Source organism: Rhinoderma darwinii, chromosome 5 (genome assembly GCF_050947455.1).
Source record: "Rhinoderma darwinii isolate aRhiDar2 chromosome 5, aRhiDar2.hap1, whole genome shotgun sequence".
NCBI classification, from domain to species: domain Eukaryota; kingdom Metazoa; phylum Chordata; class Amphibia; order Anura; family Rhinodermatidae; genus Rhinoderma; species Rhinoderma darwinii.
Genome location: NC_134691.1, coordinates 137,321,707 through 137,336,845, shown reverse-complemented (window position 1 = coordinate 137,336,845; position 15,139 = coordinate 137,321,707). Strand labels below are relative to the sequence as shown.

The following is a 15,139-nucleotide window of genomic DNA, read 5'->3' as shown; positions in this document are numbered from 1 at the left end:
CATTTATTATAGGGAAAAAATGAAAACGTTAAAAAAAAGTACACATATTTGGTATCGCCGCGTTCGTAACGACCCAATCTATGAAACTATAATGTTAATTTTTCCGCACGGTGAACGCCGCAAACAAAATAAACTGAAAACGGTCAGCATCGCTATTTTTTGGTCACCACCCCTCCCAAGATATAGAATAAAAAGTGATCAAAAAGTTGCATTTACCCCAAAATGGTACCAATGAAAACTACAACCCGTCCCGCAAAAAACAAGACCTCCCACAGCTTTTTTGACGAAAAAATAAAAAAGTTACGGCTCAGAATAGCGTGTCCCAGAAAATAAATTATTTTATAGAAACTTCATTTTATTGTGCAAACGCTGCAAAACTTAAAAAAAACTATACACATATGGTATCGGCGTAATCGTACCGACCGGCAGAATAAATTAAAACGTAATTTATTGCGCACGGTGAACGCTGTAATAAATAAAGAATTTAAAGCGCCAAAATCGCTGTTTTTTGGTCACCCTAGCTCTAAAAAAGATCCTGAGGGGCCAAAATGCTCACTATACCCCTAGAAAAATTCCTTGAGGGGTGTAGATTCCAAAATAGGGTGACTTTTGGGGGGTTTCCACTGTTTTGGTCCCTCCGGGGCGTTGCAAACCCGACATGGCACTGAAAACCAATCCAGCAAAATCTGCTTCAAAAAATCCAAAAGGCGCTCCCTCCCTTCTGAGCCCTGCTGTGGGTCCAAACATCAGTTTACGACCACATATGGGGTATTGGCGTAATCGGGAGAAATTGCTTTACAAATGTTGGGCGGCTTTTTCTCCTTTATTCCTTGTAAAAATGAAAAAATTCTATGTTTCCACAGAAAAATAGGTGATTTTCATCTTCACAGACTAATTCCACTAAAGTCTGCAAAAAAACTGTGGGGTCAAAATGCTAACTATACCCCTAGAAAAATGCCTTGAGGGGTGTAGTTTCCAAAATGGGGTCACTTTGGGGGGGTTTCGGCTGTTTAGGTACCACAAGACCTCCTCAAACCTGACATGGTGCCTAAAATATATTCCTAAAAAAAGGAGGCCCCGAAATCCACTAGGTGCTCCTTTGCTTCTGAGGCCTGTGTTTCAGTCCATTACCATACTAGGGCCACATGTTGGATATTTCTAAAATCTGCAGAATCTGGGCAATAAATATTGAGTTGCGTTTCTCTGGTAAAACCTTCTGTGTTACAGATTTTTTTTTATTACAAATGAATTTCGGCAAAAAAAATGAAATTTGTAAATTTCACCTCTACTTTGCCTTAATTCCTGTGAAACGCCTAAAGGGTTAAAATATTTTCTGAATGTGGTTTTGAATACCTTGAGGGGTACAGTTTTCAAAATGGGGTGATTTATGGGGACTTTCTAATATATAAGGCCCTCAAAGCAACTTCAGAACTGAACTGGTCCCTGAAAAAATAGCCTTTTGAAATTTTATTGAAAATATGAGAAATTGCTGCTAAAGTTCTAAGCCTCGTAACGTCCTCGAAAAATAAAAGTACGTGAAAAAAAATGATGCAAACATAAAGTAGACATATAGGAAATGGTAACTAGTAACTATTTTGTGTGGTATTACTATCTGTTTCACAAGCAAATACATTTAAGTTTAGAAAAATGCAAATTTTTGCAAATTTTTGCTAAAATTTGAAGTTTTTCACAAATAAATATTGAATTTATCGACCAAATTTTTTCACTAACATAAAGTACAATATGTCACGAGAAAACAATCTCAGAATCGCTTGGATAGGTAAAAGCATTCCGGAGTTATTACCACATAAAGTGACACATGTCAGATTTGAAAAAATAGGCTGTGTCCTGAAGGCCAAAACAGGCTGTGTCCTAAAGGGGTTAATCATGCAGATTAATATAATGTATCTACCATTTGGGTCAATATGGGTCTGAATCTTCTGAAAGGCTACCGAGTTTTTTACAGCTATTAAGACTCCCCTGGACTTAGCTGCGTAATGTGCTTGAAATATATAAGGAAATAAATGGTGATTGATGCGATCCGCATCTGCTTGTACTAGGTGCGTTTCTTGGGCACATAAAATGTCGCATATTATGGATTTAGCTTCTTGCCACATATGTGCTCTTTTATGCGGACTGTTAAGACCATTAACGTTAAGTGATGCTAATTTAATAATCATTGTAACTGTAAAGAGATGCGGTGTATTGCCCTACCTGAGGAGGTATTAATTTGGTTTCCCCTTTACCTGTGTATAGTGTATTCAGCCCATTCATTTTCCACCAATCATATTCACAGTAGGTTTCTCTGCTGCTAGCACAAAAATATAAAAAAGAAATAAACAAAGAACAATAGATTCCATACAAATCTAGCACGAACCATGAACAGATAAAACTGTCCATCAGAAAAGGGGGAAAGACAGTCAGCTTGATGTCGGGCCAACATGACCGCAACTACACCAATATTAGCTAAGCCTCGGTTGAGCCTGTGATGAAGGATACTCCGTCACGTCAGAGTCCAGCAGAGGTAGGGGAGAGGAGAAGACACAGATCAGTTCTTTCAGCTTTTGTGTTGCTTCCGGTGATCCACCACCTGCCAATCATCCCTTATTCTTTGGGGGGGGGTGGTTAGATGGTTGGTCTTGTATATGTATTATGTCATGTCCCAGGATTTCAGTAGTGTCACTCCCTCTGAGATGCTTCGGATCACGTGTATAGAGTTATTCCGATGAATAATTAGTCGGACTGGGAATCCCCAGCGGTATAAAATCTTGTTGTCCCGTAGGGCATTTGTTATAGGGGCCAAACATCTTCGTAGCTGCATCGTCGCAGCTGAGAGATCTGTAAAGATGGATATCATATTATATTGTGCTGGCGTAGCCTCTTTTCTCTTGAGAGATGCCATCAATTGTTCCTTGATATGGTAAAAATGAATACGGGCTATTACGTCGCGCGGTATCTCGTCCGCAAGATGTTTTGGTTTTGGAAGTCTATGAATTCGGTCTATAATAATATCCCTCGGGGAACATCCAGGAAGCATGGTTTTAATAAATTCTTGTGCAAATTTAAGCAGATCGGGCGCAGCGACATCTTCAGGGATCCCTCTGATCTTAATATTGTTTCTACGGGATCTGTCCTCTAGATCAGCCATTTTTGCCTTTAACTGAGAAACTTCTGTTTCTAGGTCATAGTGTGCATCAATCAGCTCATTATGAGACACGACAAATTCACTCAGTTTGGATTCAGCATGTTGAACTCTCAGTTCTACATCTTGTATTGACGCTGACAAGGGATGTAACATTTTAGCAAATCCTGTTTGCAGAGGTGCTTAGAGCCTGAAGCATGGTCTTCATTGCAAGCTCTGTGACCAGGTTAGCTGAGGAGCGTATGTCATCTAAATTGTTTCCCTCTGATAAGGGGGCCCCAGGGGTTATACATTCTCCTACCTGGGTCAATAGAGGTGCCGGAGGAGACCGTTTCTGCCTCTGTTGAGACTAATTCCTGGCGCTCGGCAATGGCGGCGACGGGGATGCAGAGGTAGGTGCTGAGGATTGGAGATGGCGTCCACGTCGTCCTGAATGAGCGAGGGCTGAAGCTGGGAACCCCCGTCTATCTTTCCTCGTCATTGCCGTAGTGAGTGGAGGAACTGACATCGGGACAGAGGCACTTCTCCTCTGTGTGGCTATCGCCTTATGGAGACGAGGTGGTGAGTGTGGAGGCGGCTCGGAGGTAAGGGAGCCCGCCAAGGAGCACGAGTCTCCTCCATCTTGGATCTCCTCTGCATGTCGTGGCGGGAAGAGGTCCGTGAGCTTAGTAGGTCTCGGTACGTGTCTCCGACGTCTCGGCATGTCGGGCTAACACTCCGGTCTGTGTAGGGAATTAACTTCAGAAAGAAGTTATGCTGGTTTTGAGGCTTTGGTTGCTTTGGTGTAGAGTCTGGTGCAGGAGCTCTGTACTCACACGGCCATTCGGATCGACCGCCAAGCCACGCCCCCCGGGGGGAAACTTTTCAAGCTGGGTGTTGACCATGGCGGCCATTTTGAAGTCGGCCATTTTGTATCCAACTTTAGTTTTTTCAATGGGAAGAGGGTCATGTGACATCAAGCTTATCGAGAATTTCACAAGAAAAACAATGGTGTGCTTGGTTTTAATGTTACTTTATTCTTTCATGAGTTATTTACAAGTTTCTGACCACTTATAAAATGTGTTCAAAGTGCTGCCCATAGTGTTGGATTGTCAATGCAACCCTCTTCTCCCACTCTTCACACACTGATAGCAACACCGCAGAAGAAATGCTAGCACAGGCTTCCAGTATCCGTAGTTTCAGTTGCTGCACATCTCGTATCTTCACAGCATAGACAATTGCCTTCAGATCTGCAGCAACTGAAACTACGGATACTGGAAGCCTGTGCTAGCATTTCTTCTGCGGTGTTGCTATCAGTGTGTGAAGAGTGGGAGAAGAGGGTTGCATTGACAATCCAACAAAATGGGCAGCACTTTGAACACATTTTATAAGTGGTCAGAAACTTGTAAATAACTCATGAAAGAATAAAGTAACGTTAAAACCAAGCACACCATTGTTTTTCTTGTGAAATTCTTGATAAGTTTGATGTGTCACATGACCCTCTTCCCATTGAAAAAACTAAAGTTGGATACAAAATGTCCGACTTCAAAATGGCCACCATGGTCAACACCCAGCCTGAAAAGTTTCCCCCCTCCCATATACTAATGTGCCACAAACAGCAAGTTAATATCACCAACCATTCCCATTTTATTTAGGTGTATCCATATAAATGGCCCAACCTGTACAGTTAAATGTGTCCATAAACAGCAGTTATACATTTGTACAATTACATGTCATTTTCTAAAATGTACTGTTATAAAGATATATTATTACCATGCCTAACTCAGAAGTTTTGTTGTGTTACTGGTTGCCCTTGGATTCTACCACAACCCATTCCTTTGGCTATGGTCGGGAAAAGACACATCCCAACCATAGTATGGCTTTGTGGTCGCTTTCAATGTTCTCATGGACGCGCTTTATTTAGTTTGCACTCGGGAACTTCCGATTATTCCCGAGTGCTTGGTGTGACTACAAGCCTGTAGCTGCTACTGCGCATGTGCAGCAGTAGCGCTGTCCAAATCCCCGCCTGCACTCGGGAACTGGCAATTCTTCCCAAGTGCTTCTGCTAAACTTGCATTTCAGCAAGACTGTTCCCAAGTGCAGGCTAAGATTTGGACAGCGATCCTACTGCAGTACTAGTACTTGTAGCAGACGATGAAATCGTAAATTAGAATCACTCGGGAACAACCGCTGGTTCCCAGGTGCGTACAGTCTTCTACAGCGATGCTACTGTGCATGCGCAGTAGCGCACGCTGAAATACAAGTTTATAATAAGCACTTTGGAATAGTTGCCGGTTCCTGGGTGAATACAGTCTTGCTGAATTGCAAGTTTAGCAGAAGATACACTTCTTTACAACGCCCACTTGGTCAAAAGTAAAAACATTTGGGCGTTAAGAAGTAATTAGCATAAAGCTAAAATCGCTCATAACTTGGTGAAAATAGATAGTTTTTCTAAATAAAGAACACTGCTGTTACCTACATTACAGCGCCGATCTCATTATGTAGGAGATAGGGCACTTATAATGTGGTGACAGAGCCTCTTTATGGCCTTTTTAAACTGGCCATTTATCTGGCAAATGAGCGTTCATCGGCTGATTGCAGTCCTAAACGCATAAAAAAATTTTCGGCAGCACATCTCGCCTACACGATAGAACTGTATGGGGATGAGCGATCGGAGTAACAAGCGCTCGTACCCATACTAGCTCCATGTAAAAGGAGCAAATGAGCGCCGATCAAAGAGCGGTCTCGTTGATCGGCACTAGTTTATACTACCTTAAGAGTTGATTCAAAGAGTGTGGAATAGTGTCTGAGACCCATTGGAGTTTTTATGGGATAAGCACTTAAATATGAGGTAGTGGAGCCTCAAGAGACCCTTATAACAAAAAGGAATGGTCCAATGCAGACAACCCCTTTTTATCAGGTTATAGATGACAGTGCACAGTGTATGTTAGTATTTCAAAAATAATCTTTATTATAACTTATACACAAAGGAAAATAGGCTTAGTACAAATACTGCAGATCTAAAAAGGCACAATAGCACAGGTCAGTCCGAACGAGGAATCACCTCATGCAATAGAACAAGACACTGTTAGGAGTTTAACATTAATTCTTTTCAAGGACCAGCGAGCTTCTCGGTCCTTGCTTCACTAAAAGCAACAATCTAAAGTCACTCTATTATACCTTACTTTGTTCATGTTAAATAAAACCATAAAGAATAGAGACATACAGTGTAATAACAAGTATATAATCTATCAATAAATATACATGGTTTCTTCCCCCTTTTGGAAAATAGGTTGTGCCAAGTGTCCTGGCAAATGTTAATGCTGGAAACAGTTCAGTTTTTACATAGTATTACAGTACGTACTATGCTGCTCAACATTCCAGTCTGTACAGAGACAAGAAACAATGCCTCATCAATTACTCCTGACCATATCAAAGCACCAAAAGTTTTTGTTCCTAAGTTAAGGTGCGTGGAAACCTCTTACCTGTTGTTGACATTTACATTATGACAAAGGATTGACATCAATGGCACTGTTCTGTAGCAGTACCAGACTCCTTGTCACTTTCATCTGCTCATGAAAGGTGAGCAGTACAACATTTATTTACATTAAAACGATACCATACCAGAATATCCCTGAATAAATAGAAATGTGCTCATGAGAATACAAAACAATATAAACTTTTCATTTCCATACTAACTAAAATATTGTCATACTAGAAACAGAGGCAACATTTGTATCTTTCAATAATCATGCTGCAACTTTAGGAGACTGCGCCCATCCATATAAATGTCTGGTGTAGTAGGGTGTGTGAACTTCATTCTTTATCACAAAAGCGTGGTGGACATTTTAGGGGATCAAAGATCCATATTTAGTAAACTCTTCAAAATACCATAACTTACATTTTATACATTTTGGCATTTATTATGTGTAGTGGATTAAAGTTTGAGCAACCCCCTTCCCGGCCAGAAAGTCTTTGTTTGCCGTTTGCTACAGGAAACATCTATGACCATTCTTGCTGTACATGCACCAGTGTCAAACAAGATAGAAAATTTTGCAAATACCCTCTCATTTATATTATATGGAGCGGGTAATGGGAACCACAAAGGTGTATACCACCAGTATTGTACAAGTATTAATTAAGCAATTAATACCAGTGTCAAACAGGACAGATCTCCCATTGAAATAAATGGGCACAGTATCCATTGCTTTCAATAAGTGCCCTTCAGTCATTTTAAGACGCTGGAGGACCACCTCCCCTAGTTAGACATCAGATATTTGTTTTTCAGTAAATATGTTAATGTTAACCTATGTTACATTACAACGATTTTTACCAATTTCTCCGTCAATCTTATTTTTCTAATTAAAGTACCTTGTTAGAAAAGGGAAAAGTATTTAAAGGAGTTGTCTGCTTTACATACATATCAGGATGTAATAGTGGTTCCTTCACCCAGGACTCCCCGCTATTAGCCATAACGGAGAGCTACTAAAAAGAACAGCGCTCCCTCTGGAGGACCAGGCTCGTCCATGCATTTTGTAGACCACCCATTGATTTCAAAGGGTGCGGTGTAATGGTTCATTCAATGTGTCAGAAAATACGAACACAAGCTGGCTGCTATTATCACGGGTCCTGTTGCCATGAGCCACTTCGTTGAGAGATCCACAAACTGGACAACCTGTTTATTGACATGCTATTATTAAGCTATAGGCTGATTAAGTCCTTTGACTGCATATCACATGCTGCACATAGCTGTGCGGTCGTGACATTGGGAACACCATTGCCACCAACAATAGGATATCCTTCTCTGAACTAGAATAAAATAGCCTGTTGGATGAATTTACTCAGTTTTAAAGCTGGATTATCTGTATTTCTGGCCCATTGTACATGGACTAAATTAGCCACATAAATAAAGTCAAATTCCGAAGCAGATGCTAGTGACCTTGCTTAGATTTCAGAAGATTCCAGTCTCTATGGAGAGTGTCCTACAGAACATATTCTGAGGTTTGTACACACCTGAAAATATAGAAATACTTTTGAGATGGCTCATCTTAAAAGAGCAACAAGTAAATGACAGAACATGACTTGTAAGTTGATTTGTCCACACGCTAAGACCGCACTGGAACGGTTTATATAATGTTAACTACTACAAGAGTATAGTAAAGAAAGTAACCAGATACGAGATAAGGACCTTGTGTATCTGCTTCACTGACAGGATGTAGGAACTATTTTCGTTTAATATAGTCTGTAAAGCATTTTTTTTTTTAAATAACACATTAGATAAGTACATTACATGGGGAGGGAATTATGCATAAAACATGAAGCATTTAAGAAACCTCTAAATAATGATATTATGTAATGTTCCTACTTATTGCGCTGTTCATGAGATATACACTGCGGAAATTGCACCCATTAATCTAACTCTTAAAGCCTATGTACACTTTCCAAAGCATTTTGTTTTATTATTATTAAATTCATATTTTAGGTGATCCTAAACATTTTTTTAATTGACTTTTATTACAAATTGATTTGTTTTTCTGATACAGCTTCTATGTATCCTTTACACATAGAAGGCAAGCTGTATCGTTTGCTATTACCCGATTCTGTCAGTTCAGCTGAAAAGATGGCTCGGCTGAGAGCGCGTCCTGTGTGTCTCTAACACACAGGTTCACAATAATATCGATCCCATCTAAGTGTGTTCGAGACACATAAGAGCCGCTCTCAGCCGTCAATTGTCTCCACTGACAGATTGGGCTATTTGCAAACAATATAGCTTGTATGTAGTGAGGATGCATAGAAGCTGTATTGAAAAAATGAATAAAAATGTAAAAAAAAAAAATGCAATTAAGAAATGTTTAGAATCAGCCCAAAAGTGTACATGGACTTTAAGTCCTTACTTTAAAACGTCTGTGATAATGACAAGTTATCTTTAAAGGGGATAACCAGAGCTTTAAAATGTATGGCTTTTTCTCAGCAATGGCCATCAATATTAGATCAGTGGGGGTGCCAAGAGTCTGCTATTTAAAGTGTCCCCAGCGTTCATTCAAGAGAATGGGACAAAGCTGCAATACCTTGCACAGCTACGAATGTAACGGCGTGTTCAAGTCCGAACTAAAATTAAATTCATGTAAATAATGAAGAGGCTATGGCGCTTCAAACAGATGATCAGCAGGGGTGAGGAGTCGGAACCCCACCGATCTAATATTGAGGGCCTATCCTGAGGATAGGCCATCAATTTTAAAATCCTGAATAACCCCTTTAAGAGTCTCCATACACCTAGTATTGGATTGATGACCACCAACCGAACTAGCTTAGGCCCTGTTCACATCACGTTTACGGCCCCCTTGCAGACCTATACTCGCCTGATGGAGGCCAAAAGGATACTGTTTTGGTATCTGTCATACTAATGTTACCATATGGACACGTTTAGTGTGTATGTGGCATACATGCTAAACATAGGGGAAAATCATGATCTGAACAGAGAGAGAAGGAGAGAAGAAATAATTCACTGTGAAATAAAACTATGTTCCCAGAACAGCATATAAAATAGCTATTTGTACATGGATAAAAGGGAGTCTATCCTTCTTGCAGTAAAATACATATTTACAAAAGTGCCCTTAGAAAATTGGCGCAAAATTTACAAACAAAAAGCATTCATCACTAGATATGATCTATAAATGACTAAATTATTATTTAGAGTCAGTTTTGCAGTTAGAAGGAAATTGCATGGCAGTAAAATCCTGTATACCCAGTATCCAGCGTTGACTGTATAAAGCGAGGACTGCAGAAAAGGAGAGCCAGGTTATTCCTATTGTTCCAGACAGCAGGAGCGAGTATAAACAGATATAACCTGTTCAGGCCAAACATTCTGGTGATATCATCTTTCTTCTGTTATACCACATTATGACAACAATCAATACCTACGAACCTGTACATTTCAGCCATTTTCCAGTTGGACTGCATTAAATTGCCCTTATAGGGTCAAATCCCGGATTCTGGCTGGACCTACCGTACATCGGATGTATGCCCAAATCTGTTGTTTTATAGTGTTTTATCATTTAGATTAAATAATCAAATCTCATAGTAAATCTTTTGCAGTTATGTCTGGCTCATTGTTATGTCAGAATGAAACACAACTGAAGAAAATGTCATACATACACCACGTGGTGTCTTGGGAGTGAATAGACATCACCTCCAGCCAGGACGCGGTATATGCAAATACATAGTAATAGAAATCGGTCAGATTATATTTGGAGAGGATGGTTGTTGGATGGACGATACTATAGTAACAACTCCTGGTTGTCTGACCACATCCATCTATGAGCTGTCTAGAACATTGAGGCTCATCCTTATTCAGGTGAACAGGACTGAACTGCAATACCAGACTATTTATGGAAAAAAAATCAGATCCTTTTTTCGAGTCCTATACAACCCCGTTAACCACAAGCACAGGGATTATTTCAGTAAGGCTAGGGCTACATGTCGACTTTGGCCAAAGATCGCTGTGTGCCCCTGCCTGCATCGCACGTAATTAAAGCGAATGTGGCCACATCATAACCCGCAGGTTGCCACGACTGTAACCAGACAGTCGCTAGAAATCCAAACATTGCAACTGTCGGATCATGTTCGCGGCTACACATGTGGCCACATTCACTTTAATTGATGCACGCAGGGGCACAAAGCGATTTTAGGCCATGCAACCTATGTCACGGCCAAAGTCATAACAATATGGATTGAATGAAAAAATAAAAAGACTTGTAAGTTATAAATGTAGATAGGTGTATGATGATGAGGGTTATAGTATCTCCTGACAGCTCTGCACTAAAGAATTGTGAATAATGGAATACATCTCAACAAAAATCTAATTTACATTGGCCCATATACATTAATGAGTACATCAATAAGTTTCTACTGGATACAGCACAAACGTCTAAAGGCAAATCTAATCCTTTCCAATGTTTAATCTTTACCTATAGAACACTAAAAAGCAGTGGCGGTAGCTGGGACTCGGTGCTCTTCTAAAGTCGCTACTTCTGGAGCAGCTTTCCCTAAGCATTTATATTCCTGCTTTCTCTCGTCTGTCTCTGGAGTCACTTTAGCAAGACATTGATGTCCCTGCCTTTCATCTTCTCCTTCTGGAGCAGCTTTCTCAAGATATTGATGTCCCTGCCTTCCATCTTCTCCTTCTGGAGCAGCTTTCTCAAGACATTGATGTCCATGCCTTCCATCTTCTCCTTCTGGAGCAGCTTTCTCAAGACATTGATGTCCCTGACTTCCATCTTCTCCTTCTAGAGCAGCTTTCTCAAGACCTTGATGTCCCTGCCTTCCATCTTCTCCTTCTGGAGCAGCTTTCTCAAGACATTGATGTCCCTGACTTCCATCTTCTCCTTCTAGAGCAGCTTTCTCAAGACATTGATGTCCATGCCTTCCATCTTCTCCTTCTGGAGCAGCTTTCTCAAGACATTGATGTCCCTGCCTTCCATCTTCTCCTTCTGGAGCAGCTTTCTCAAGACATTGATGTCCCTGACTTCCATCTTCTCCTTCTGTAATGGCTTTCTCAAGACATTTATATGCCTGTCTTGTGTCTTCTCCTACTGGAATGACTTTTTCAAGATATTCATATGCCTGCCGTCCATCTTGTCCTTCTGTAGTGGCTTTCTCAAGACATACATATGCCTGCCTTCCATCTTCAAGAGTTGTTTTTCGAAGAATTTCAAAAGCCTGCCTTCCATCTTCTGCTTGAAAAGCAAATAATAGTCAGTCAACCAACTTACTTATATGTCATTTATGTCAATATTTATCTCACAGTATAGAAATGACAGTAAATGATATTGCACATAAAGTCTGGGTTTATTAACAAATCTATCAAGCGGTTTATATATTTACAGTGTATTAGCTGAGGCTTAAATATCAATTGTTCTCTACTAGAGTATCTTTGCACTAGGCCACACTGTAAAAACTGAGGCAAAACCACCATTAAATACTATTGAAATAAACATGAATTTTGGGCCAATCCATGTGAGCATGATTATGGGAGAGTCAGGGGTAGATCGCTATAAGCAACAGGTATCTTATGTGTATAGACAGCTTTAAAGAGGCTCTGTCACCACATTATAAGTGCCTAATAATGTGATCGGCAATGTAAGGTATATAAGTGATTTTTATTTAGAAAAACAATCAATTTTGAGCAAGTTATGCACAAGTTTAGATTTATGCATGACTTACCTAGAGACAGCAATGTTTCTGACGCAACTTTACTAATCTCTTTATTATCTGACTGGCAGATCGCGACAAGAATATTATTGCTTTCTGTAGCCTAAAATACACAAAATATGCACAAGGTTAAATGGTTGACATGTGCTGGCTGAGTTCAACAATTATTCCACAAAACTTTCATTAGATCCAGAGGAAAGTGACAAGCACCCATAATGTGCATTATTTTATATGTACAATTGGAGAAATCCTTGAATCAATACACTAGAACAGTAGTTCCCAAACTTTGTGAGGCCGGGACGCACTTTTGGCGGAGACTTGTTTAGGACCTCCCACTACCGTACTTGGCCCCATTTCGTCTGACATCATTCGTACTGGTACTTATATGGTACTCCATTCGAAAAATAAGTCCCTGCAACATCGAAAACATAATAATTGTGTGGGCGGGGAGGGGTGGGCTCAAGGTATCCTGCTGCTGTGCGTCACTGAGGCACGACTATGGCCAGTGATCGTGGGTCATGTGACCCGACCCGTCCATCAGTGGCCTTCACAGTCATAGCTAGGGGTTTAGCACAGGGGGTGAAACACATCTAAGTGGGCCCTAACCCAGTGGACCACACACACACACACAAACACAGTATAATGACCCTTTAGTGGCCCCACACATTTTAATGCCCTTGTATCTTCCCCCACACAGGATAATGCCCCAATAGCTGTCTCACACAGTATAATACCCCTATAGTGCCTCCCTACATAGTATAATGCCCCTAAAGCTGCCCCCCACACAGTATAATGTTCCCATAGCTGCCCCACCCAGGATAATGCCCCTATAGCTGCCCCAGACACAGTATAATGAATGCCCCCATAGCTGCCCCCCCACACAGTGTAATGACCCCTTAATGCCCTCCACACAGTTTAATGCCCCCATAGTTGCCCCGCATAGGATAATGTCCTTATAGGTCCCCCCACGAGAATGCCTTTAAACCTGACCCCACACAGAATAATGACCACTTTGTGACACTCACACAGTGTAATGCCCCCATAGCTGCCGCCACACAGTATTTTGCCCCCATAGCTGTCCCCACACAGTATACTGCCCCCACAGCTGCCCATACAGAATATTGCCCCATAGCGGCCCCTCATACCCAGTATAATGTCCCCATAGTGCCTAATAAAAAAATAATTACTCACCTATCCCGGTTACCACAACGAATAGAGGTGATCCTTCTGCTCCTCCGAGCTGTGCAGTGTGTAGCTCAGCAGATAGGCACGATGACGTCACTACATCATGCCTGTCTGCGCCGAGACGCTCATGGCCAGAATTACATAGTGAATGCTGGAGCAAGGAGCAGTTAGCTCCATGTTTCAGCATTGAATTCAAATGTATCTGAGTCCTGAGGAAGTTGAAACCAGGGCATCGGTGATTTGCTTGCGACCCCTCGGAGGTCTTCACATGACCCCCCAGGGGGGCGCGGCCCACAGTTTGGGAAACATTGCACTAAAAGTATATATTATGTTAACAAAAGCGATCTCCAGCATTGACCAATATTAATTATGTATTTTTTTTTCTTTTTATACAATCTTTCTTCCTAGAGCCACAAAGTCGTATACATAAAATTAGCACACAAGTTATTCATAGAACATTCAGCCTGGCAGTCTATTTCTGCAGGTGGTTAGGTAGGCAGCAATTAAAGTCAATATACTGCCAAAATTCGAAAACTCTGTTTTGAAATTGAACCTCTCCCCTATGTCTTTCTTGTCACATTCATCAAGTGGAGTAACAAAATGTCTGTGTGTAGCCTGTACCTAAATTGTACCAGTCTGCTGTTCTGCAAAAGGATACAATGCAAAACTACAAAGCCAGTAATGGGTGTGTTTATGTACATAGATCTGCCCGCCAAAACAACGGAGAATGATCGTTCTGACCAATAATCTACTGTTCGAGAGAAAATGTTAAGCAAGTCTGATAAATTTTCTATCAATCTCATGATATGGACAAAATTGCTTCAGCGGTGGTCAGTTTGAATTTTTAGAGGGTGATATGTATAAATAATTGCACTGGAGCTCTATAGAAGAGCTCCCTATAGCCTTTTATAATGTTTCTACAATAAGCAAGGTTAATGTAGTCATATAAGTGCACTTGTACAGTTTATAAAACTTTTTTATTTGAACTGACAAAACATTTTGCGAGAAATGTTTTCCCTTCATCAGGCCAAAGCAACACACATTCACAAGTATGTAGAAACTATGAATAACTGATAGCAGCTATTTACAATGGAGCTTCACTTTTGGTTCAGTTCTCCACAATATTTTATATACAGGTATGAGAGTGTTTAAGATTTTACATTTGGCTGGGATCTGACACGATTATCCTGCCAAGATCCGCATGTAAAATGCAAACTATGGGGCTTAGAAATACTAGGACAGGGTGCTAGGAGATAGACTTCAAAAAGACTTGTAGACACTTGCCCATGCCACCTGGTGAGTGGCAGACAAAAGACAGGCTGGTGCAGCTAATGAACATCTAACAGACTCTCACACTTGAAACTGGCAGCAGGATTTAGCTATTTTTTAGAGTTTAAAACTGATTAAACAATAGGACTTTTTAATGTGTTTTTAGGTAGTGCCAACCACGTAGATAGCAAACTACCAAACTGTCAGAAATTACAGCCAAGAAAGTAATTTCACAATGTCATGGTGATGTTAAATACACACACGTGGAAGGCTGTTTTACCGCTTATAGAGAATGAGACAAAAATAAAAAAATGGAGAACTTCCTTCAATGGTTGTAACAAATAAATTTCACAT

At 40.6% G+C, this 15,139-nt stretch overlaps 1 protein-coding gene across 7 annotated transcripts in view; it reads right to left on the bottom strand.

Annotated features, from left to right (window-relative positions):
* Positions 1-6,068: 6,068 nt before the first annotated feature.
* RIPOR2 (RHO family interacting cell polarization regulator 2) overlaps positions 6,069-15,139 on the bottom strand; it is a 157,394-nt gene continuing 148,323 nt past the window's right edge. For 4 of the 7 annotated variants that reach the window (XM_075826557.1, XM_075826551.1, XM_075826556.1 and 1 more), the window contains 2 exons: positions 12,344-12,434; positions 11,065-11,856 (listed from right to left, as the gene is read on the bottom strand). In XM_075826557.1, coding sequence (XP_075682672.1) covers positions 11,099-11,856; positions 12,344-12,434 — 849 coding nt within the window. In that variant the 3' untranslated portion in view covers positions 11,065-11,098. Of the gene's footprint in view, positions 9,900-11,064; positions 11,857-12,343; positions 12,435-15,139 lie in introns of those variants that run through there. The other 3 variants (XM_075826552.1, XM_075826553.1, XM_075826554.1) reach the window with 3 other exon arrangements.